Genomic DNA, 25,839 nt, shown 5'->3' on the forward strand with positions numbered 1-25,839 from the left:
TCACTTTCTGTTGGATATTTTTTAAAAAAATCGCATCTGCAGCGGGTTCCATTGTTTAAATATTCAACTTTATTAATCAAAACCATGTCCGAAAAATAAAATATTGTTTTACAAAGAAATTATGAAAAATAATAGTAAGTCTTTGCCATTGTAAAAGCTACCATATATGTTGGCATCAAGTATATGCTGCATTTTAATTAAGTCAACTCAGAGGATAATTCCTGAGTCACAATGACTAGGCAAAATCCTTCGGTCCTGGTGAATAGTTGAATGAAAGCTTAAACGTCCAATAGCAAAGCAATGTTATGATTCTGGGTGTGCCTAGCTTTTTTTTTGTAATCGTATCTTATTTCAACCCTTTTGAGTCAAATGTAACTTGTTTGTGACAATAATTGTAAATGAGACATGTACAGTTGCAAAAACGGTTGGTTACATCGACTACAGAGGGTCATATAGTAAATAGTCAAACTACACGCAACTAGGCTCTCGGCACTTTTCACAAACCACGCCCCCACCTATGAAATTGAATCGGTGTCTAATAACAAATTTTTCTTATTCTGATTATAAATCAAAGATTAAAAATAAATTGGTTAAAAAATGGTAGTGTTCATTTAAAGGTCCTCTCAGGGTACAAAGATGAGTCTGCCTCTTTGCATTGAAGTGCCTGATATGCAAATGAGTGTACACCTCACCACGCTTCAATGTTACATTTAGAATTAGAGTGTTTACAGAACACAAACACACACAAAATAAAACTGCTGTGGTTTAGAATGAATACCAGTTAATAAAGTTATATGTAAATATTTAAAAAAAATTAAAAAATAAGCAAAAGCACAAGGAGTTTATTTGAGCCTTAGGCATTAACTCCTGTCTAGGGAAAGACCAGATCATCCGGTTTTGAGCAGGTTTGATAATGAGAAGTTTGGACAAAAATACACTTCTTCCACCCATCTCCTCTGAGTCAGACTTTGATGATGGCTTTGCCAGTGTTCTCCCCCTGTAGCATGCCCATGAAGGCAGCAGGCATGTTCTCAAAGCCTTCCGTGATGTGCTCTCGGCATTGCAATTTTCCCTGGAGGAGGGAGCAAAGGAAGAACAAATATATGTAAACAAATCTGTATATAAACTAAATTTACCACCCATCATCAATTTTCTTTAAATAAATGGTGGACCTTTTTCCCAAAATATCTTCTCCTCTAGAAGCATTTTATTGAAATTTCTGTTAATCTTTTGCCATTGTTATTTAGTAGTTAGTTAATCGTATATAACATTTTTGCAGTTCTCCCTTCGATGGCTACACTTTCCTAAGGCACCGCCATTGTTTTGAAATTGCAGTCCTTATTCGTCATGAACTAAAACTCCCTCCCCCTAGCACTGATTGGTCCTATCATCTGGATATTTTTGGAGATGCTTCCAACAGGCTTAAGGCAGGCGGACATGCAGTCTCACAAGGCTTGCAAATTATAGATTAAAAAGATAAATTGGGCAAATATTTAATGTTGGCCCTTTATGAAGCAGACTTGAAGCAAGAAGGACAATTTAATTCAGCAGTTTTGCATCTTGGAGAATGAAAGAGTCTAAAAGATGGCTCACAACCAGTGGAAAACCGATGATTGACAATGACTTAATCACAAACTGACCCTTAGTTCTATTTACTGACCTCCTTCATCCATGCCATCAGTCTTTTGAGAGATTCAGGATGTTTGTGTTCAAATCTGGTCAGGAGGAACCCCTCCATCTTGAGCTGCTTAAAAATTATGGTCAGGTGTGGGTACGGGCCTGAAAGACAACAAGAAGTAGAGTGAGGTTCTCCAAATAAACTGGCCAGCATTTGAGCAAGAAGGCGAGGGACAATGGCGCCATCTTCAGTACAAAGGGGGGCCCAACATGATGTTTCACAGATCACACAATGAATAGGTGTTTTTTCTTTTAAATGTGGATTGTGTAATGACAGAGGGAAACATGCAGTTCTGCTTGACGTTGAAAATAAAACACACACCTGTCTGTGGTGTGGTGTCATTGTACAAGGAAATGCCTCCACACACAGCTATTCGTCCAAAGTCATTCATCAGTGGCAAAGCTACACTGGAGAACGGCCCTCCCACCTGCCAACCAGACAAAGGTAGTGTTAAATCAAAATATTAAAAATAAAACAAAAAGTGAAACATATATGTGCATTAGAATATAGATATTGAAGGAGATGGGACTGAGGGAAACTTGAGCTGAATCCCATGTTGTAAAGACTGCAAATCACAACTAACACATCAAAATTGGAGGTGGATTCATAATATTGGGAGGCTAAAGTAAGAAAAAGTCCTCCAAGTGGCTGCATAAAACAAACGCACCTCCACTCCAGTGCATCACTCCAGGACTCACGTTCTCAAAGTAGCAGTCGTATCCTTCCGGCGCCGCCTCCCTCAGCGCCTGGTCCAGAGAGCCCACGCTCTTGTAGTTGATGGTCCGGTCGAAGCCCAGCTCCTTGAGGAAGGCCACCTTGGCGTCGGAGCCGGCCGAGCCCACCACGCGGCAGCCCTTGATCTTGGCGATCTGCCCCACCACCGAGCCCACCGCCCCGGACGCCGCGTTGACCAGCAGGGTCTCCCCGGCCTGGAGCCCCAGGACCTCCTCCAGGCCGTACAGGGCCGTCAGCCTGAGGGTGGAGGCGTGGGTGGGGGCAGTGAGGAGAGAAGCTGGGGTGGAGGCGGTGCATTGAGTGTCTTGCACATTAACCACCGAGCACATTGGCACCTTTAAGTGCATCTCTCTGACGATCATGCAAATACATATTTATTTATTTCATATTAATAGATTGTATTGTGTACATTAGTGGCATATAATGGTTTATTAAGATTTGTATCATTATCGTTATTTGCACAATTTTATTCCCTTGTTTGATTGGCCATGATTTTTCTTGTGCTGCTGTAACTATTGAACTTCCCTTAGGAGATCAAAGAACTTTCTGTTTGAACCCAGACGACTAAGCATCGAATGTTGATAGTTGGAACAGATGAGGGATGACTTTCTCAAAAGCATTAGTAGAACACAATGAGACCACAGAGGGAGTTACAGATTACTAGGACTTCGGGTATTCAGACTCCCAGATGTCTTACAAGAATAACAAAGCTGTTGGAAGGTGTTCCTGTACAACAAGACCAAGGATCCATTTGAACTTCTGACCCACACACAGATTTTCAACAGAACAACAACAAAAATCTGCGAAAAAACACTCGAATGCCATCTTACTTCTTGAAAGACGCTTGAATAATTCTCAAAGCCGCAGAGTGTGGCACCTAGCGGAACAGATTTGGCAGAAATGAATATCATATTTATAAGTGAGTTTTAATTAGTGAATAATAATATGAAAATAATAATAATTTATTTTTTATTACCTTCTAACAAAAACTTGTTTAAGCCCTTTATAATATTTACATAGGGAGCTGGCCCACTTCCAGGAAGCCCACCATGTTGCACCGCCTGGGTTGTAAGGTTTCCCGGAACAGACAAAGGGCTCTGGAGAGGTTGTGTTATTATTTTTTTACTAGCAATCACTCATTTAATTCCAGTTTATTACCTCTAGTTTTTCAGACTAACAAAAAAATAAATCTATAAATCTATCAAGGAACCTTATCTCTTGAAACTTGGCTGCTTGATGCTGTTGTAGATGATGACATCATTTTGGAAGTACCTACTGGCACCATACAGGCCAGTCCGGCTTCCCCTAGGTCGTTGTAGAGGGAGGGGTCAGGGGGGGCCCCACCAAACCTCCGTACCTCCTAGCCAGTTCGGTTGAGCCTGAAGCCGACCTGTACTACCTTCCTTAACCTTACCCCGAGGCACCGATGGCACCCAAGGCCAGGGACAGGGAGACGTCTTCAGGCCAGTCCGCCATGACGGGAGTCAGGCCGGTTGTGTCGCAGACGGTGTGGGTCCTCCAGCCGCAGTAACCCATGACATGGCTGCCCACCGCAAACGCTGCGTTTTTGCTTTGGATCACCCTGGAGAAGAAAGTTGAAAAAACAATACATTACAAAAATATTGTTTTGTACAAATTTTTACTTGTACTTATGTACTTATTTGTTATGGCAGCTGTGTGAGATGTTATTGTGCTAGTTGGCGTGGATATTGATAAAATTGTACCCCGTTTTTCTGTGGCTACATCTAAAATAGTGTATTAAATAGGTCAGATCCGATACATCCAAAGTCCATTTGTGGTCCCAGGAAAACCAAGTCAAAGAGGATACATCTGGTGCTATTTTAAAACCAGATGTCAGTTTGTTTTCGTCCCCTCTTTGAAAGATCAGAAAAGAGATTTGATCAGTGTGTTCATCATCAAAAGCCTTCTGGTTGCAACCAGCCGAGCGTATCAAGGATTTACGTTGTGATGCGTTAGACAAGAAACTATGCTGTTATCCACATCCTTCCCGCATCCCTGGAGATCAAGGACCTCGGTAATAAACAGCAGATGTAGTTAATTACCAATTCTCGTCATTTTGTCAAAGAAAAGTCAGATATGCAAATCTCTCTGTTGTTTCATCCCATTCATATGTGACTCTAGCCCCTGTGGTCATGTCCTTACTTGGCCACTTGAGCTCCAATCATGACCTCGCCTTCGTTCATGCGGACTCTACTGAATGGCCTGGAATAAGTGAGGAAAGGCAAAAACATTCCAAAACAGTAAATACGTTTCATTGTCACTTTCTCAGTTGATTTGCTGTACAAAAATTCCCAAATTTATATTCCACTCCACACTTACCTCATGTATGGGTCCACACTTAGAAAAACAGCCTCCAGCATTACCTCTGGAAAATATTTAAATAAATATTAATAGAATAAAAGGAATCATTGACTTCTCAGCTATTATCTTAAGGTTTTGATTAAGCATCGCTCTAATAAAAATGAGCCAAAGAAAGCACTGCACTTGAGGCCCAGGAGAAGCAGCTTCGCGACATATCTAGACCAAACCGTTTTCTAGTCAAGAAGGTGATCTCTTCACCTCCATCTTTAGGCTCTGGTAGTTGCTCAAGCTTCAGTTCAAAGTCGCTTTTCTTGGGAAAGCCGTCAAAGTGCTTGGTCAGTGTCCACGTTTTGGCTTGGACCATTTTTCTTTTTTTTGAACAGCTGTGTGAAAGGATATGTTTTAATGTACTTGTTTGACGCAACTCAAAATTACCTACGCGTATTTAGTTTGTATAACTTAAGCGTCAAGCAGAACACATCAGGCAGCTAAATATATGTATGTGTATATATATATATATAATGGCATGAAGTCCCAAGCCATATTATTAAGCATCGACGTTGTAGAAAGTGTAATAGTTTCCAAAAGTATATAGGCCAACAAGTGTAAGAAGAAAAGGTTTACGAGCTCGCATAACAGAGGAATTAAGAACATGCAAGCTTAATGCAAACTTCACTCCGGTATATTAATACCAGAAACCCCATTAGATTCACATTCAAATACATGGACAATAAATAACCATTTATTATACACAAATAACCAGTTACAACCTATATCCCAAATATAGGTTAGCGATAGCTGGCAGCTGCACGCAAAACACTTTTTAGCTTGACAATGGAGTTACTTACCAGCTGACGTTTTCCATAAAGAGGAGTGTGTACTTTGGAGGAGAAGGACCATTTAGAATGAATTTATTAATAAGTTCGGTTAGACATGAGAGGGTTGGCAATGGAATTTGAACTCTGATTGGCTGGAGGTGTTTCCTGCAGTGACGCCAGACGCATTGTTGCGTATTACGTAAACGTTATTTTGGTTGCTAGCGCGCGCAACACCAAATACATAAACGACAAGAAAAAAATTGGGCTCCTCTCGAAACAGCCTGCATTTTTTGAATTGGTAAGTGTTTGTGCTATTTAACTGTCATAGCAAACATTGAATACCATCGCACTAGTTCCATACTTATACTTGCTGATGTTATTAACTATTTGTATATTATAATGTCAGACGCTAGCAGAAGTGATACCTGAGTAGCTAATACTCTCGTAGCTAACTAGCTAATATTTGGGTAGGCGTTACGAATACAAACTACTTTTAAATTTCAACATTCGTATCCCTGATTATTAATTTACAAGCAGTCCTAAAACCTTTTATGCTTTTGATTTTTGAAGGCCCTGTTGCCCATAAGACCATAACCTAACGTTAAAGTTACCTAATTTGAACATCAACTTATGTTGATAAGCAACTATATGGTACAATTGTTAATTTACTTTCTCTTTATACCACATTACTCTACAAGTAACTTTAAGGATATTTTAGTAACCTGCCATTAGAGCCGCAGTTACACACAGCGGCGACAGCGCTCGTGTTGTTATTGTTATGATCAGCGGCAAGGCACACCACGGATTGTGAGTTCGTACCCCCTCATATTATAACGTGTGTTACTAATTTCATGTCTTGGCAGATACAAATAGTAGGGATTAGAAGAAAGCTTTGTTTTTCTGTATTGCTCACAAAACTTCTCCGTTGCATTGTTCTGTGATCGTCTCGTACCAAAGGCAGAGGTTTGCAGCCGGCTGAGGCACCATGCTAGACGGCGGTCAGTTTGTGGAGGCGCTCGGTCGCCTGGGTTACCCCGACGCGACGTCGCTCAAGGGCTCGTCATTCGACTGGCTGTTCGACTGCGCCCCGGAGAACCTGCACTTCTTGCGCTTCGTCTGCCGCACTCTCGGCAGAGCCAACGTCTTAGCGCCAGAGGAGGCTCGCGCCTTCCGTGAGCTGCAAAAGTCGGGGAAGCCCTTACTGGACGAGGCGGCTCTTGGACAGGTCCTCAAGACCGTTGGGCCCGCCGACGGGAGCAACGCGTCACAGACCTGGTTCGTGACGGGGGAGAACGACGCGAGTGTGGAGGAGCTGGAGGCCAAGCTACAGGCGCTGCAGCGGGAGAAGGTTCTGAAGCAGCGTCGCCACAGCAAGCTCCAGGTCCTGGCCACGGCGCGGGGAGACGCCAGCCTGCGGCTCTCGGCCGAGCAGGAGAGGGCGTCCGCCCTGCTGAAGGAAGGCATGGCCGCCGTGGGGGCTGAGAACGCCAACGCCAACGCTCTTTTGGAGAACCTCACAGAGGAGGTGGGAAGGCTGGCCTCGTACCTCCCGGCTCAACCGGAAGCCCCCCCGGGAAAGAAATCCGGGGTCGCCGCTACTCCCACCCCCACTGGGCCAAAGGGAGCCGCGCCCCGCCGCTTCCACCTGATCTCCCAGCTGTCCCTGGATCCCTACCTGCACCAGGAGGAGCTCAACACCAAAACACTGTCCGCCTTCACCCAGAAGCAGTTCTTCAGGGGGATCTCCGACATTGTGACCTGCTCGGACGGCTGCCGGCTGCTGGACCTCAGCTCCTGCGATGGGAGAGAAGGGGAGGAGGAGAATGAAGAGGAGGAGGAGGAGGAGGAGTTTGAGGAGAATAAGAAGGGAGGTGGTGGCGATGCGGTGGAGCGGCGAAGGACTGAGATGGCCAGGCTGCAGTGGGCCTTCATCGTGGGCCAGCATCAGCTGCTGCAGGCCACAGCCGAGGAGCACAGCCTCAAGGCCGGGCTGGCCTGGCTCTCAGAGACAGGCTCACGGGCCAAGGTAAAGGGGACATTTGACTAAGTTAGTCATTTATGTATGCAAATGGAATTGTATAATGCCTGTAAAACCATACTTCTTTCGAATAACTAATTTAGACCTAGTTTTGTCAGCAGAAAACCGTATAATTCAGCACCTCCTTCCTCCTGGTCCTTGACCCTCCCTCCTCCGTCTCTCTGCTCCTCTGCTCCTCCCAGGGCATGCTGGCCTCCTCGTCACTGGCGGTGCGCGAGGCGGTGTCCCGGCGGCAGCTGCAGGCGGTGGAGGCGGAGCTGGAGGCGCTGCTCCGCGGGCGGCTGCCCGGCGTGCTGAGGGAGGCGTCCCGGCTGCTCAATGTGCCCGTGGTGAGGGGGGACCTGGCCCTGCAGCTGGCCCGCCAGGTCTACTACACCTCCAGGCAGGACCAGGTGAGCTGGGCCCAACACAGCATGGATCGCTTTCTGATTAATGGACTTCTTTTTTTAATCAAATTATTCTCTAAAAGAGGAATAATGTATCAAAACTTTTCGTGGCAATGACCAAACAAAAGTGTATATTCCATAGTACAAATGTTTCCGTACACACTCGTGTTTCATACCTGTTGGGGCAGGCCAACACAACATTGATCGGTTTCTGATTGATGGTATGGCTGCTCGATTATGGAAAAAATCATAATAATGATTATTTTGGTCAATATTGAAATCACGATTATTCAAACGGTTATTTTTTCATCATTTCCCTCCAAAAAAAACACTTTGAAACTGAGAACTTTAAAATCTCCCCTTTAAAAAAAAATACACAAGATGTTCCAATAGAAAATCAGGTTTCAACCTGATTTGTATCAGTTTTTTGATCGCTTGAATCAGAATTTGATTAATCGCACAGCCCTAATTAATGGACACTTCATCCACTTCTCATCAAATTATTCTCTAAAATAATGTAATGTGACTCGTATTAGTTTTTGTTGCAGTGACCAATCAGAAAAGGGTATATTCTCTAGCACCAATGTTTCCGTGTGCTCCCGGGCCAGGTGCGTGACTACCTGCTCCGCCAGAAGTCTCTGTTTGACCTGCTCCTGCTGGCCCTGGAGGTGGAGCTGAGAGGGTGGAGGACGGCACTGAGGCAGCTGGGGGACACCCGGCAACGGCTGTCCCTGGAGAGCGAGCAGGCGGCCCTCAGGGCCGACGCCATGGCCCAGCCAGAGCTGGTCCCCAACCCCAGGCCCAGCCCCATCATCAGCTGCCAGGACGCCAGCTTCAGCAGGTGGAGCCTCACTCTCCTGTTTCATTCCTGAAGCCTCAACGTCATCATCAGGATCACTTCATAGGCCCCGTATTCAAAATACCATTGAAGCCATCCCTGGATCATTACACAGGGGGCGGCAGCAGCTCAGGAGGTAGAGCGGGTTGGCTGGTAACCGCAAGGTTCCTGGTTCGATCCCAGGCTCCTCCTAGCTGAGTGTTGAGTGTTGAGGTCCCTGAGCAAGACACCTCACCCTGACTGCTCCCGGCGAGCTGGCTGTCACCTTGCATGTCTGACGCCGCCGTCGGTGTGTGAATGTGTGCATGAATGGGTGATTGTTAAGCAATATTGTAAAGTGCTTTGCACTATGTATGCAGTCCATATAGCATGTTCCATGAGCCCTCAAAACGACATGCATTGAACTCTCAAAATACATGTGGGAAATGCGAAAATAAATAATCAAATAATAATCATTGAATTTCTATAGCGCTTTTCAAGTCCCCAAAGCGCTGTACAGGCACCTCACCAACCACCATCAAGAACAAGTCTGAAAGGGCAGGCATGACAAACATAGGAGTTCTGCAGCGTGGTTTAAAGTCAGATGGGGTTCCTTACTAGAGCCCCACCAATAACGGCTCCTCCGCTCCCCTCAGACTGCTGCAGGTGCTGGAGGGCTCCAGGTGCGGTGCGGGCCAGGGCCCAGCGGAGCCCTTCCGGACCCACGAGGCCCTGGAACAGGCAGCACTGGCCCTGGCCGCCGACCTCCAGGCGGCCCGGGGGGCGCTGGCCGGGGCGGCCCGCCAGCAGGGCTACACGGCGGCCCGTCTGCAGGGCGACTGTGAGGCGCTGCACCGCGCCACCTACACGGAGCTCCAGCAGCTGGTGCTGGAGCCGCAGGTATGTCCCGCGGCCGGGGCCGGCCAGGAGCTGCTCTGCCCCAATGCACAGGTGGGTGTCCCTCTCACTGTCTCCCTCCCTCACTCACACACTTCTCTCAGGGCTGTGGCAGGGTTCTGCTTTGTACAACCCAAGGTTAGATGGAAGTTAGGAAGATGAGTTGGGCTGCAAACGCTGTGCTGCCCTGATCCCCTACTTCATTGTAGATGTGTTTTTGCTATGAGCATGTCATAAGTGTAGACTGCTTAATTATTTCTACGATGTTCTATGTTTCATCCCTCGCGCTGCTTAACGGCCCAGCAGAAACTGCAGAAGCACATTTGACATCAGGGTTTTTAAAGTTTAGTGAGCTCCGGTCTCAGCTTGAAATCAAACACTTAACCTGTGAAACGTGAATTTTGGGTGGAGAGTTAGAAAGGGGGACGTGTTCTCCCCATGGTGGGAAACCAAGGCATTGTAGTGATCCTTTCCACTTTTAAGCTTTTACAAGCCGTTGAGTATGATGCCTGATTTGATATGAAATGTGACAAACGCTGTGTCAAATGTGTCTGAGAAGCTTAACCCTCTCTGGTGCGACGATCAACATGGGCCGCTTCTAAGTCGGTGCACACACATTCTGAAACACACCGTGCGTGTCTTTACTATATGCATAATAATTTAATTTGAACGGTAATGGTACAAAAAAATCCTTGTAAAATGCAAAACACAGATGATTGGGAAAGTCCTGTTTAAAGAATTTTCCAATTTATGAGGGGATATTGAGTTAAAGTGGCATTTAAAAACATACCATAAGCAGCTACTTGTAGAGGTCTTCCAATAAAGGATAGTTTATACGCCTCGTTCTTTATATGCTCGGTTCATAAGGCATTTTGAATAAGCTAGGAAAAGCGTGACTCAACCTTTTACTCACCATCTCTACTGACGTCATTGCTACAGTGCAATGCGACATGGCGTGAGTGAACATGTGTTATTGCAATCAATATTGGGTGAGGGGGGGAACTGGTGGCACGGTGGAGAAAAAGGAGCACCAGGCAATGTTTCACACCAAACAAGTTAAATGTGTTTTCATGTAATGGACACCAAATAACACGCACTCGTGCCCTGGATTTTATGGTTTCTTGTGCTCCTTTTTTGGGGGGGATTTTCTTGGGATTTTTTTTCTTCAATTGCATAATTTAGCTCATTTATAAAGACACAATGTTGGGTATGTGAGCACTGCATGCTGTATGGGTAAGAGTATATTTGGTAACCATTTGCATTGTGCGAATTCTCCAACATCAGGTCATTTTTGAGAAAGCTTCAACCCCATCATAGAAAGATAATGTCTCATTTCTCCATACTTATTTATTGTAAATGTTCTGGAACCAAGTTAATGCAAAATTGCAATCAAGTTAAAAAACCTGCTTGGTCATGAGGTCTTGGACACCCAAGACCTCCGGCGTTTAGATCCCCAATGTCCTGGTCCTGACCCCCACCTTTGCCCTAAAGGCCTTTTTAATCTGTATCCATTGTGTCACTTTGACTTAAAGTGTTTCCTAAATCGTTAGCCTCTTAGCATAGCTGACTAAGACGTATTTTCGCCAAATTGTGATATCTAACCCAACTCTACTCTCTTAGTGCTGCTGATTCACTGAGCCTCAGTGGCTATATCCTCAGCCAATCAGAGTGCTTTTTACATCCCATAATCACAGTCTGCCTAAGTCCTCTATTTGACCTAGGCATTTCTGATGCTAAACACAAGATGAACCTTCAAATATGACTTTGAGCCAATGATGCTGGGAGGCTAACGAAATACAAGTTAGCATTAGAAGTCCCCCGCTGAGCTCTCCCCTTCCCTCTCCGCAGGAGCTGAGCATCAACCTGGCGGACGCCGAGTCCCAGCTCCAGCGGCTGCAGCGGCTGATGCAGGACATCATGGGCGAGGTGAGGGCAAAGCGCTCCCAGCTGGAGCGCAGCCCCGCCCTCAGGCGAGAGAGGGACCTCTACGTCTACTTCCACCTGGACCCCCGGCTCCTGCAGCGGGCCGTGAAGGACCAGGAGGCCAAGGTGGCCGGCAGGAAAGGGCAGCACTGATGGCGGGCATACCCTTCATAAACCAGCCATAGCCATAACCGTGAACACAGCAGCGCTGCCACGTCCGGTCTGCCTGGACTACTGTTGGCCTGAAGAATCGAATGCGCCTCAATTTAACCCCTAATCCTTCTTTAAACACGAGTGCGTCAACACTGGTCCTCTAACAAGTGCACGAGAGGAAATGTTTTCCCCTCGTGTACCGTCACTCACAGCAGTATCTGGATGGGAGCTGTTTAAACTGAGCTCAGACTTGGAGGGAGAGACGGCGAGTTTGTTTCCGGCTATTTGAATGTTCTCTCATTCTGTAATCCCTTCTCTCAGCTCAATTTATCGTTATAATAAAGTTAGAACTTCTCTATGTATTCTTGTACTATTTAAATATGTATATTTCTGGATTAAACGCTATTGAGCATAATCAAATCAGCTTTTTTAATGGTAAATCCTTTTCTGCATTTGCCTAAAATTATGTCCATGTCCCAGAGTTGCCAAACAATCACACGGTTTCTAAGGAAATGCTACAATAATCAGTACTGATAGTATTACTAGTATATAATATTATTAGTGCTGCTTTCTCATGTTTTGTGTTTAGGCTAGCATAGTGTTGCCCATAGACCGGTCGAGGCAGAAGACGTGACAGCTTATCAGACAGGTAGTGTGTAGGGTAATCACAGGAAATATGTTGAAATGTTGAAGTGATAGTGGAGATTGTATTGTTTCTAAATTTAACTGAAAAGGTCACTGTTATGCCGTTGTACCTCTAATGTTGGCAGTGGATAAGGGCTGTGGAAGTCTAACGGAGAACTGTGCGGGATGACTGGAACACCGTTCAGGAAAGGACGCAGGCAGGGAAACTAAATGGCGAGTCCCCTTGCACAATATATACACACCAAGTGAAAGCATGCCAGCATGGAACTAACAAGTTGAGTGGATAATGTTCAGGTTTGCAGTTTATTTTTGCCTAGGTGTCAAACACTGGCAAACAGTGAACCTAAGGACATGAAACGAATGTTTTTGTAATGGGTTAGTTATAAACAGTCTAAAATGTTTACTTGAGTTGACAAAGTTGAGACAGAAACATGTCTCTCCATTTCTCTCGCCTCTCTAACTTACTCTCTGCACACGCACACATACGGTGTGTTGTGTCTATTAAGAGAGAACGGCTGTTGGTTTCAAGAGATTACTGAAGGAAGGAGCATCCCTGTCTGGCCCACTATACTGTAAACACACTTCAAAGTCCTGCTAGCTACAGTGTGTATTACATGCGTTAACATTCCATGTGAGGAAACACACACACACACGTATTAACTGCGCCCCAGCTATTCGTTCCTCCATTCTTTAATGTTATCCTGTCGGACACTATCGCCTGTTAATGATTCTATTAAACAGATCATTAGGTTTGAGCCAATGGGCTTGATAATGATCATCTTGGAACAAAATACACCTCTTCCCCCCTTCTCCTCTGTGTCAGACTTTGATGATGGCTTTGCCAGTGTTCTCCCCCTGTAGCAGGCCCATGAAGGCAGCAGGCATGTTGTCAAAGCCTTCCGTGATGTGCTCTCGGCATTGCAATTTTCCCTGGAGGAGGAAGAAGGAAATGAAGAGAAAATATGTTAAGAGTGCAGTGTGTAGAATAGAGTGGCTTTTAGCGTGAATACCCCAACTCTTCCTTCTCCGAGCACTGCGGTGGCCTGTACTGGCCTGTATTGTGTAAGGTGCCAGTAGGTACTTCCATAATTATTTCATTGTCTACGACAGCATTGTTTTGAAATCCAGCGATCAAGGCGTCCCTTTGCTCATCATTAACTAAATCCCCCCTCCGGTCCCCCTGACCATACCCTTATTTGTGAGAGGAAAGTCTCAGAAAGATAGCAAATTATAGCAAAGAATAAGGAAATATCTAAGGCTGGCCTGAAGCGTGAGGTACACCATTTCCACAGCATCCTGGGGATTTATAAAGTCTCAATAATGACACGCAACAAGACAAACCTAGGGCTAAATGTTGTGTGAGGATGATTGCAACACAAATTTAGTTGATTCACTGACCTCCTTCATCCATGCCATCAGTCTCTTGAGAGATTCTGGATGTTTGTGTTCCCATCTGGACTGCATGAACCCCTCCATCTTGAGCTGCTTAAAGATCATTGTCAGATGTGGGTACGGGCCTGAAAGACAAAAAGATTTCGTGATTTAGAACCGCGTTTGTCAACCTTTGTGACATGTACCATTAGCGGTAAGCAGGGGGTAAAGATGTGATATTCATAACCCTACTAAAAACACCAGCAACACAGGCTGCTGATGTAAGCATTTGGCTACATTTAAATTTGTCAGATCATCTAATAACATAATGAAAAATAGCCTTACAGTAAGTTTGCATTTTATTAAAGTGGTTCAAGCACGCACCCCGCACTGGTAAAACCGGAATCCACCTAACCCTACTGGATGCCATACAATGAACTATTTTTAACCAAAGGAAGCGTGATGTTTAACCTTTCAATCATCAATTCAAAAACACATACCTGTCTGTGGTGTGGTGTCATTGTACAATGAGATGCATCCACACACAGCTATTCTTCCATAGTTATTCATCTGATGTATAGCAACACTGGAGAACTGCCCTCCAACCTGCCAATCAGAGAGAAATTGTCAGTTGAACCGAAACATGATTGCCTAAAATAATTGCTTTTATTCACCTGAAGTTACCCATAAAATATTTGTATGGACTGCAGGAAAGAAAGAGAATAAAATAAATCATTTTTATATATTTTGCATATAAAGAACTATGAGAATCCAGAATTTAATGGGACTGTGGTTTCAGTGCGAATCCTATATAACTGTTCAAACGCACCTCCACTCCAGTGCATCACTCCAGGACTCACGTTCTCAAAGTAGCAGTCGTATCCTTCCGGCGCCGCCTCCCTCAGCGCCTGGTCCAGAGAGCCCACGCTCTTGTAGTTGATGGTCCGGTCGAAGCCCAGCTCCTTGAGGAAGGCCACCTTGGCGTCGGAGCCGGCCGAGCCCACCACGCGGCAGCCCTTGATCTTGGCGATCTGCCCAACCACGGAGCCCACTGCCCCGGCCGCCGCGTTGACCAGCAGGGTCTCCCCGGCCTGGAGCCCCAGGACCTCCTCCAGGCCGTACAGGGCCGTCAGCCTGAGGGTGGAGGCGTGGGTGGGGGCAGTGAGGAGAGAAGCTGGGGTGGAGGCGGTGCATTGAGTGTGTCTGGAGACTCAAACTCTACCAGATGTTTTATAAAGGATAAGAAAGCTGTTTGAGATATTTTCCGAACAACAACTAGATTCTCTCATTCCGTACACCCTAGCCAGTCTGGCTGACCCTCTAGCCGGCTTGTGCCTCCCTCTAAACCTTACCCCGGCATGCCGATGGCACCCAAGGCCAGGGACAGAGAGACGTCTTCAGGCCAGTCTGCCATGACGGGAGTCAGGCCGGTTGTGTCGCAGACGGTGTGGGTCCTCCAGCCGCAGCGTCCCACCACATGGCTGCCCACCGCAAACGCTGCGTTGTTGCTTTGGATCACCCTGGAGAAGAAAGCCCCAATCAATCATGATACACTACAGCATCGAAAAACAAATACCTTGGTAATCAACAGCAGGTGTAGTCAATTAAGTCAAATTATTTTGTGCAAACAAAGTCAGCCATGCAATTTACTTATATCTAATCCATCTCTCTTTTGATGTGATACTATCCCCCATGCACATGTGGACATGTCCTTACTTGGCCACTTGAGTTCCAATCATGACCTCGCCTTCGTTCATGCGGACTCTACTGAACGGTCTAGAATAAAAGGAAAATCATTGGATACATTAATCGCAATTTAGCGGCGGTGAGGAAATTAAAAACATTTAATAATAAATATGACTGGCTTACAATACCGATATGCCATTATTATATATTATTACTCATTCATAAAAAATATTGTTTTACTTTTAGATGTTCAATGCACAAAATGACAAAATTATATTAGACGCCATGTGTACCTCATGTATGGATCTACACTCAGGAAAACGGCCTCCAGCAATACCTCTGAAAATATTTAAAAAGATGACATGCTATGTTTGAGTTCTACTAACTAAAGTCTGCATCTCTTATGAAACATAAATCAATATAGAACTCAAAGAATGCCTCTTCACCTCCATCCTTAGGCTCTGGTAGTTGCTCAAGCTTCAGTTCAAAGTTGCTCTCAGTGGGAAAGCCGTCAAAGTGCTTGGTCAGTATCCATGCTTTGGCTTGGACCATTGTTCTTTTTTTGGACAGCTGTGTGAGAGGACACGTTTCAGTACAGTTAGTACCTGCATTGCTGCAAGCGGGCATCGCTGTTCTCTTGCATACTTATTTTAATTAGTCTCTCTCAGATACTTTTTTTAGTCGCTATCCAATCGCACAAACATCAACATAGAAAGATAATAAACATAAAATATGATAGGTACTTTAGTGGAATCTTGTGATATAGATTTACTCAGCAAGTAAGTGAGTGGCTGTCCCAATCCAAACATTAAAACCAAGGAAAATGTATAAACTCTATTTTCTCCATCAATATTTACACAACATATTATACATTAAAATGTTCAGCATGATGAGCTGATTGCTCATACGGGACACCTTTTTAAACAACAGACTGAACAAGCTGAGCTCACAGGCAAGAAATGAACTGTTGGAACCATAGATAGAACTAGTTAATGCATATAAATACATAGACGTACTTATACAGACATGTTCATAAGTACGAAGTACATACATACGTACACATTGCTAAACAAACATAAGAACATACCCACACATAAGCATGTAAAGGCAGTGCAAGTTCTATTTATTCAGTAATTGTAAGATTTGTAGTTTGACATTACTCAACTGTCAGCCTTGCTAGAGACCCATGGTACCATCAAAGTCGTGTCCCATACTGATTGGGGTAATATATTATAAATAAGTTATTATATGGCGTTCCAACGAGATGATTGTGTAAAATAATCCAAAACTGGTTCGAAATCTCGTAATACACAGGAAAGCACATGCACACTTTGTGCAAACTTCATGCCAGCATCTGAAATCGAGAGGGTCCCAAGCTAGGTGGTTGACAATAAAATACACGCACGATCTATAACCATGTAATACGCATAACGATATGTAAGATAGCTCGCGGCTTTACGCTAAAGTTATTTGCAGTTTCACAGTTGAAATACTCACCAGAAGCTACCGTTTACTTGAGAATGAATGGAGACAATAGGGCGACGACCAACGCCGGCAAACAACAAGTTTTTGATGCTAATTTGGTTGGCCGGACTAGAGAAACTGCAGTGACGTCAGACGTCCCCAGGTTGCGTCTGACGTGAACGTTATTTGATTGATAGCGCGCGCATCAATAACAACCAGCAGCTGAAGTCTTCTAGAAACAGCCGGATATTTTTACTGGTACTTTTATTGGTATGTTATTGTCATAAATAAATTATGAATTAGTTTTCCATTACACTGGTTTCATACATATTGTATTATATTGCTATATGTCCACTCCTACGCTAGCAAACCAGATGTGATATCCAAGGTACGAATACTCTAGCTACGTAGTTTACGTGTTAAATATGATTAAGCTAACGTTAGTATTTAAGGATTCGAGCCGAATGAATGCAGTTGCTAATCTGTCAACCTCAAAAACACTAATTATTCATTTCGAATCGAGCCGTAAACCTTAATGCTCTCGTTTTAACAGTATGTTTATATACCTTCAATACGAAAAACAAATTAAATTTCCTACTTAATTTATCCAATTAATCAACCTCAAAGTGATATATTGATTATTGCCCTTATATTACATTCTCTACAAGTATACCGATATTCTTGTAGCCGAAATTCTTATAGTTTCAAACTGCTGCTTTCTCATGTGTTGTGTTGAGGCTAGCAGAGAATTGAGTTCTTCCCACAGATCAAAAGTCACCAGACAGGCATGTGTAGAGTAGATCAAGGGCATATCTTGAAATTTTCACATGAAAGGAGTCTAGTGATTGTAATGTGAAAGTGTAAATATAACCAATAAATGTCCTTAAAGCTTCAGTTTTCAAATATTATTCGACGTACAAATAATTTGAGCAGAGTACAGTTTGCATTTAATACATTGACTGGTCATCATGGTTGGTTATCATCAAGGTTTTTTCTCCCTCACATTCGTCCCTTGGGTGGATTACACAGGATACTAGATGGAGGGGTATGGAGGCCTGAGCCGCAGCCTGTACTTTGGTCCTCTGTCCCAGCCTGCAGAGAGGATCCTGGCCGCCCTGCGGGCCCAGGCTCTGCCCCCATCCAGAAACAGAAACAACCACCGCTACAGCCGGCGTGAGTCTAGCAGGAACAGTCAGAGTCACTGTGGCCTGGTTTGCAAGAGAGAGACACTAGTGCTTTCCGCAACGATTACTTGCCAACAAATTTGAATCAATGGCAGCAGTTCCAAAATGGATATCTTTGGCTGGCCAAAGATATCGTATTGAACTAGTTCCATTCGCACCATTTCAAATGAAACACTTGTTAATATGGTGGTAAGGCAATCAAAAATGGAGTTTACATAAAGTGATTCTTGTAGTGTTCTGTAGAGGTCATTGTTATGCCGTTTTATCTCCGATGTTAGAAGTGGATAAGGGCTATGGAAGTCAGAGGGAGCACTTGGTGCAGGGTGGCTGGAACACAACTCAGCACAGGATGCAAGGCAGGGAAACTGAAGGGTAAGTCATTTATCACAATACACACAAAGACAAACACATGTGTATCTTTGGGACAAAAGCTGTGGTTATCACTCTGACCTTATTGATCTTGTGGGTGCCAGAATGAAAAATATCCAATATCCATTAATTGACGGCTCACCACTCATACTGGTGCAATAAAGTGACCAAACCCACATATGTATTTAAAAGAGAGCAAGCTATTTATATTATTAGGCACCAGAATCCATTTAGTGGATGGTAATTTCATGAAAATTCAATTAATTGTTTCTTTTCAAGGGTACAAGAATAGATGTGTCAGCTATAAAGGTGCCACATAATTGCTGTTGTTTAGACCTGGCTCGCAACCCCAGCCATATTCCTCCTCATCCTGGCCGAGAACCCCATCATACTCATCGGCGACCACCAGTTGGGACTCCTCCCAGCAGACAGATCACTCTCAGAACCCAGACTCCTTTGGTAGTACCTCAAGTAAGACACGGCCGCGCCTTCCCAGCAAAGACTACCACCAGCCCCTGTCCCAGTCTGATTCCCGCCGCAGGAGCCTACCTTACGCGAGCCACGCCCTCTCGTCTCCCCAAAGAGCTGTGGTCTTGACAGCTCCAGGAGGATCTCAAAGTAATGGTTGGTCTCTGCACAGGCCTGGCCTGCCTGCTCAGCAAGACACTAACCCCTGGAAGAGGTGAGCAAGGCAGGGAGGAATCTGAGGTGGTGTCGGTTTACATTTATATTAAAAGCCAAGCCAGTGTATTTTGCATGTTTGTGTGTATTTGGATGGTGACTCGTTTGACCGGGCTAGTCTCCCTAATTAGTATTACTAAGTAAAATGTAAATGAGTAAATGTTAAGTAAATGTAAAATGTTGCCATCCTTGGTCCTCCTATTGCGTATTTGGTACAGCACTGTGTTTTTTTTTGTGATTTGAGATTTGGTGTTTTTAGCTTTTATCACCATCATTAGATTTTTAGAGAATACTCAATGAAATGCAATGTCATGCTCAACAACAGTCTCAGATGGACGTCACTTGACCCAATGCATTGCTCAATATTTTAGTCAGTTTGTAAGAGACATTTGGGTCTTACATTTTTGCATATTGCTTTTTTCCCTGCAGCTTATCTGAAGAACCTGAGACCTTTTTTACCCTCAGCCTTCCTCCAGAAGGTCCAGATCTAGATGCATTTTACCCCGATCTCTGCCTGCAGAAACCAACTCCATCATCTGTTAATGTCCGCCAAGTGTCTGAGTACTGTCTACCAGATGTACAGAACAAGGTCCAGCCGAGAGAAATTGGTGCATGCGAGTGGGATGGATGCCAAGATGATCATTACCTCCAAAATGTACCTCCAAAGAACCAACATAAGGTGTGCTTGCCAAGATTGGACCACGTCAAAGTGGCCTCTTCTGGGGGTGGAAATGGGGAAGCCTTGTATGAGGGGCCAGGTTCTGCACTTATCAAACCATGGAAGCAGCTCTCGCTTCCACAAGGCAAGACAAGACCAGAGACAGGCTTTGACCGACAGCTGTCTGAGCCACTGAACTTGAATAGGCACTGTGGTGCGGGTCTGATGGTAGATTTTGTGGAAGCTATGGATGTAGACAGAGGGGAAGAAGAGCCAGAAAATCTGTCTCAAGTGCAGAGTGAAGTAAACCACATTAGAAGCAAGTGCTCAAATGGTGAAAGGGAGCAAGAGGCATTCAGAGAAAACCATGGATTTTCAAGAATGGAAGGAAAACAGTTCCCCATCTCCATCACAGATGAAATGGACACAGCGTCGGACTATGATGTGAACGGTAGAGCCCTCTGGCAAACCGAACACCAAGATGTTGGAGAAGGGTTTCCACATGAACCCGGTGCCAGTGACGAAGAGATAACAACAGGGGGGTCCAGCCGTAGCATCACCCCAGAACTGACCCCAGTATTACTTGAAGAAAGCGACAACACAATGGTAACCCAGGGAGCTCAAACTACCCAAAAGACATCAGAGCTCGAGACCACTGGAGATAAGGAGGAGAGCCCACAAAGACCAGAGGAACAGAAGGAATCCTCCAACAGAGAACTCGGTCTGGGTGGAGCCACCCTACTCGATGGACCAGACACCGCCTTCAGGGATGAGGAAGATGCGGAGACTACTGCGGTAGTCCTGGAGACGGACGCGGGAAGGGTGCAGGGTGTCACGACCCAAGCTGAGGAACAGATGGGGGGGGAGCAGGGTGGGAGGATCCACCCTGTCCAGGTGGAGGAGGAGGAGGAGGCGGAGGAGGAGGAAGAGGCGGAGGAGGAAGAGGCTGGTCCATCTGAAAAGGGAATGGTCCTTCAGGAGATGTTAGAGGATGAAAATGAGCCCTTGTTGAAAACCTCAAATGAGGGTAATGGAAGCCCCGCATTGGGTGAGTCAAGCACAGTGTAAGCTTGAACCTAAACCTTCGATCTACAGTCGATTATGGTTTACATAACTTTTTAATTGCTGCATTCACCACTAGAGTGTGCCACCATACTGCAGTTAGCACTGAAAACATCAAACTGCACAAGCAGATGCATTTATCAACAAATGCAGTTTTGTTTGCTTACACTTGGCATGTTGTGTATACTTGCGTATATTGATACGTCCATTCATGATACTGTTCTTTGTACCACGAAGCAGCTTTTTTATGCAAACCTGTGCCTCACTTTGACAGGAAGAATGGTCCTTGTAGGATCACATGGTAGATCATGTGGTCAATATGGGATAAAATGGCTGTATTTCACTTCCAAAAGCATTGAGAAATAATGATACTAGTCAATTCAACCGATTGTTCACTGTTAGTGTTCAAAGTCAATTCAAACCTTACAATATGCAATGTAAGTCTGGACCACCCCGTCCCCAGAGCTGTTAGTTGTATGTTCGCCTAATGTATGTTCGTTCCCACTGATGGAAATTTGTGTTGTGGAAATGAGTAGAGCATAAAGAATATCAAGTGAAAAACATCAAAAACATGTTATATAGTTTGGACAGTTTTTTATAAGTTATCCACTCTCTGGATCAAAGGCTCTTGAAGCAGAGGGCGCTACAGGGTTTCACGTGACGTCAGATCGCCTACAGCCCACTGGCTCTGGGCCGTTGTTGTATCATCACTTGCCTGGTAATGTAAGATAGTTTGAAGGGGAGAAATCATTGGGCTGACTGGGTGCTGTTGTTAGCTTGTTGTTAGCATGCTCACGTTACCAGGGCTATGCTAACGAGCCGATAGCAGGGGTCCCCTGCAGCTGAGTCAGCGCATTGCTCGTACACTCTGCTTGATGCAAAGCCTTCAGGCCAAGGTCACAGAGCCAAAGTCTGTCTCTCTCTCTCTCTCTCTCTCTCTCTCTCTCTCTCTCTCTCTCTCTCTCTCTCTCTCTCTCTCTCTCTCTCTCTCTCTCTCTCTCTGTGTTTCACACGCATATACAAAGTGATGAACTCGAAAATGAACTGTATCATTTGTGCGCTAGGCTTGAGTGCAGATCCACTAACTGGTTCATGAATAACCATAAAAAGGCTAACCTTCCCCTTTTCACCCCAGAGGGCTCACCAGTTGAGAGACAACGCCCCCCACCGAGGTTGTCTCAGGAAGGAGGTGCAACAGGGTCTGGCTTCAGGGTACCCCCTATTCTCCATGGGAACGTCCCCCTAGAGGCCACCTTCCATACCCGTGACACCCTTCAAGTGAGTCCCGATCCGTCAACCATCCTACACTCATTGTTGAAAGTGAACCTAACCTGTCAGCTCGGTTGAGAATCAAATGTAATACACATTATATTGAGCATGTTTTATTCATTCGTACTCTTCTTTTCACTTCCATGGCATATCAATTCCATATCTTGTTTCAGTTTCAGTTTGTCTTCCACCTCAAGATGTATCTTGAGGTTGTCAAGGTCAGCATAAAGAGGCCTCTGAAACACTGATACAGAGAGAGCTCCCTGGAAAAGTATTAGGAATCTGTGGGGGATCTCAAAGGAGCACATGTAGATTGAAAAAATATCTGTAGGTTCATTCAAAGATGTTTCCCCTCAACATCCTCATTAAGAACACTCCGTGAAGAGCTCTGGAGTGGAAGGAACACACGTTTACGGTGTGTTTGCGCAATTGGCAGAGGGGTTTACAAATAAAAATAGATCCAAGGAAAGGCGGCCTTGGTTTTACAGACCATTAATCGATGGAAGGATAGCTGGACAGGTCGATGTGTCACGAACCCAGGGATGAAAGGAGATATACATGCGAGATCCAAACAACTGCATCGCATAGCAAGCGAGGAGAAAAGAGCTAGAGAGGGAGAAGTGGTGCAGGATTGACCTTATGGCCTCAGTCAGCAGCACTACAGCAAGAGCATAGCAGGCCGAAACCCACGGATATATGTATGCTACCTGTCGATCGCAACCAATAAACCTTTTCTACCTGGAGGGAACCTCCTCTTTGGGGGAACCACGATGACTCGATCCAATTGCCTCTTAATGCTACCTGGGTATATATAATGATAGCATAATGCTTTAAGGTTTCATGGTTTCGAAAGATATCGTTAGTTAGTCAAACACAGAGGTGAACCAGGGCTCACACAGAAATGCTCTGTACCCTCCCCACCAGAGGAGGCCGTTTGTCCCCCTGCCCTGGCCAGAAGGACCTCCCTGCCTCTCCCTGGGAGAACCACAGGACCTGAATCACCACTCTGTACACTGTACACTCACGGTGCAGGAACACACACACACACACACACACACACACACACACACACACACACACACACACACACACACACACACACAGACGTGCACGCTTGTGAGTTTAGGCATGGAGGTTTTATTGCGGGGGGATATGAATAATGAAGGTGTGGGATGTTTGACGAGGTTACCTGGAGGCCAACATGAGGACCCAGAAACCGACTCTGGCTGTCTATTGATTATGATTATGATGCTGTGAGGATAAGCTAGAGGGTGTGTGTGTGTGTGTGGGGGGTGTGTGTGTGTGTGTGTGTGTGTGTGTGTGTGTGTGTGTGTGTGTGGGTGTGTGTGTGTGGGTGTGTGTGTGTGAGAGAGAGTGCTTGAGATAGACTGAGCGAAAGTAACTGTGAGAGAGACTCTCAGTGACATCGTGTGTGTATTCATCTGAGAGGGAGGGAGATGCTTTGAGTGGGTGTGTGTGTGTGTATGTGTGTGTGTGTGTGTGTGAGAGAGAGGGAGAGAGGTGGAGGCAGTGCCCGTTTCACAGCGTGAAGCCTGCTGTATCAGACAGACAGTGTCTGGCTCCCTCTCTCTGGCTGTCTGGTACACAGTGCTGAGGGGCAGTCTGCACCATGCTACACAGTCTCAACATGTACTGTACTACAGACTACGCACACGTTAACATGTATGTGTGTGTACTGCCAATAATACTACCGACGTATGACATATAGATAGCAGGCGCACAGAAGTACATTGAAGTAAAAAAAATACATATATATCAATACATATAAATGGGGTGAATATACTCTAATTGTGTACCATTCTCCCATATGCTCTTGAATGTCGTCTCAACAGCCTTTATTGTCTGCCGCTGAATGTGTAGACCCTCCCCCGGTCACACGCCCTACGCCCGGGCCGAACCTGCGCTCAGACACCGGACAATTCCCTGGAAGTTCAGACATTTCCCAATTCGGCCCGGTTCTACCTAAGCCCTCCCGGATCCCCGCCTTTTCTATCAGGAGGAAACGGGAAGAGCAGGACGTCTGCCTCACCGAGAAACCCAGAACCTCCCACCCCAGACGCCCCGTCAAGTGGGAGCCCCCCCGCTCCTCCCAAGGGAGGACAGGGGGAGACGGAGGGGACCGGAGGGCAAACAGAGACCGGGAAGCCGATGAGAACGAGACTAAGGCCCCGACTCGAACCTGCCCCTCTAAAGACCTGGGCTTGTGTCCTCCAGCGTTGGCCCAGGTGCGACAGGCCCGAGCCCGTTCCGTTCAACCGGCCACGGACTGCCTGGCGGGGGGCAGCAGAAAGGACGGCCAGATGTGGAAACAGCAGACGATGCGTCCACACCAGCATATCGCCAGGGGTTCTCCCTTAACACACTGCGAAATGAATACAAGCCACGTCGGAGTGGCGGATAACCCCAGCGCCTCAATCGCGAGCGCTGCTGCGTCCACCGCTCCCAAGAAGAAACGGGCCACACAGGGCCCAGGCAAGATCACGAGCCACGGGGCCGCCTCAGCTCAGAAGGACGCCGTCAGAGGGGAACGTCCCGCTGATCAGGCGGCAGGCGTCACCTCCGACCCCAGAGTGAAGGATGCTGGGAGGATGAGTTTGGAGGAGAGGGCGTGGCTGCTGAGGAGGGTGGGCCAGGCCAGAGCGACGGCGCTGACGATGGTATTCCAGGACGGCAGCACTCAGTTTGACACGGAACAGGTGAGCGTGGGTCGGGGTCTTGATGGAGGCGTGGATCAGTGGATGCGTGGTCACGCTTCGTCGGTTCAGAGTAAAGGTCGCCCTGGGCAAAAGTTTTTTTTTTTTTTTTTTGACTAGCCAATTATAAGCCTCACAAGTAACGTCTCCCCTCTCCTATATCACCCACACACTATTGAGTGAAAACTGTCAAATCGAACTGCTTGGTGTTCATATCCACGAGAATGAATGAATTGTTGGGAGTAAACATTTCTGATGTGCCTGGAATGAATGATACTAAACAAAACAAATGTATTCAATCAAAATTGGAATAACTGAAAAAATAAATACTAACACCCTAAGTAGAAAGAGGAATCCTCCAGACTAGATGGATTCATAGCTATTAACTAAACCTGGTTCTGGTTCCAGAACCCGAGTCTCCCGGTGTGCGGCCTGCTGGTCCTGATGAGACAGGAGCTGGATCACAGCGGACCGGGGGCCTACCTGCACCCGGGGGACATGTGTTTCTACCTCCGACTGGAACACACTCCCGCATGGGCCCAGCGGCACGCACAGCACAGCCAGGAGAGCTTCACTAGGTCTCTGTGTGTGTGTGTGTGTGTGTGTGTGTGTGTACGGGTGCATTTTTGTGTGTATCTGTGCATTCGTGTGTGGGTGTGGGTGCGTATCTGTGTGCTTGTGGGTGTGTGTATCTGTGTGTGTGTCTGTGTGTGGGTGTGGGTGTGTATCTGTGTGTGGGTGTGGGATTTGATTAAAATCTATTTTAATGGATATGTCTGTTTGTGTTGAAGGGTACACTAATGTGTATGTTTGGTTGAAGTCGTCGTGTGTGTGTGTGTGTGCTCCCGTAGGGAGACTCTGGTGCAGGTGGTGTCAGGTGCTGGGCTGCTGGTGTGTTATAAAGCTAAGGACCTGCTGCGCACGGCCCTGCAGCACTACAGACCGCAGATCAGCTGGAAACAAGGCAAG

At 45.8% G+C, this 25,839-nt stretch overlaps 3 protein-coding genes across 4 annotated transcripts; 1 reads left to right on the forward strand and 2 right to left on the reverse strand.

Annotated features, from left to right (window-relative positions):
- Positions 1–99: 99 nt before the first annotated feature.
- On the reverse strand, positions 100–5,669 carry LOC307091139 (prostaglandin reductase 1-like). 2 transcript variants are annotated; one of them, XM_079758030.1, is made up of 9 exons: positions 5,584–5,669; positions 4,994–5,118; positions 4,754–4,799; positions 4,577–4,636; positions 3,828–3,995; positions 2,377–2,650; positions 2,000–2,105; positions 1,661–1,779; positions 100–1,072 (listed from the first exon to the last, which is right to left on the reverse strand). In XM_079758030.1, exons 1-9 carry the CDS (start codon positions 5,598–5,600, stop codon positions 962–964), a joined length of 1,026 nt encoding a protein of 341 aa, XP_079614156.1. In that variant the 5' UTR covers positions 5,601–5,669; the 3' UTR covers positions 100–961. The 2 variants fall into 2 exon arrangements, with proteins under 2 accessions (XP_079614156.1, XP_079614157.1); XM_079758031.1 differs by lacking the exon at positions 4,994–5,118 and having other exon boundaries at positions 5,584–5,633.
- A 94-nt stretch (positions 5,670–5,763) lies between these two features.
- On the forward strand, positions 5,764–12,156 carry haus3 (HAUS augmin-like complex, subunit 3). Its single transcript, XM_079757576.1, has 6 exons — positions 5,764–5,851; positions 6,511–7,579; positions 7,774–7,983; positions 8,586–8,818; positions 9,451–9,745; positions 11,540–12,156. Exons 2-6 carry the CDS (start codon positions 6,539–6,541, stop codon positions 11,765–11,767), a joined length of 2,007 nt encoding a protein of 668 aa, XP_079613702.1. The 5' UTR covers positions 5,764–5,851; positions 6,511–6,538; the 3' UTR covers positions 11,768–12,156.
- A 474-nt stretch (positions 12,157–12,630) lies between these two features.
- ptgr1.1 (prostaglandin reductase 1, tandem duplicate 1) lies at positions 12,631–17,082 on the reverse strand. Its single transcript, XM_079757885.1, has 9 exons — positions 16,967–17,082; positions 15,916–16,039; positions 15,763–15,808; positions 15,500–15,559; positions 15,136–15,303; positions 14,644–14,917; positions 14,284–14,389; positions 13,811–13,929; positions 12,631–13,342 (listed from the first exon to the last, which is right to left on the reverse strand). The coding sequence occupies exons 2-9, from the start codon at positions 16,019–16,021 to the stop codon at positions 13,232–13,234; spliced, it is 990 nt and encodes a 329-aa protein (XP_079614011.1). The 5' UTR covers positions 16,022–16,039; positions 16,967–17,082; the 3' UTR covers positions 12,631–13,231.
- Between the last annotated feature and the right edge of the window lie 8,757 nt (positions 17,083–25,839).

The sequence above is a fragment of the Pollachius pollachius genome (assembly GCF_949987615.1).
Source record: "Pollachius pollachius genome assembly, chromosome: 20".
Classification (NCBI taxonomy): domain Eukaryota; kingdom Metazoa; phylum Chordata; class Actinopteri; order Gadiformes; family Gadidae; genus Pollachius; species Pollachius pollachius.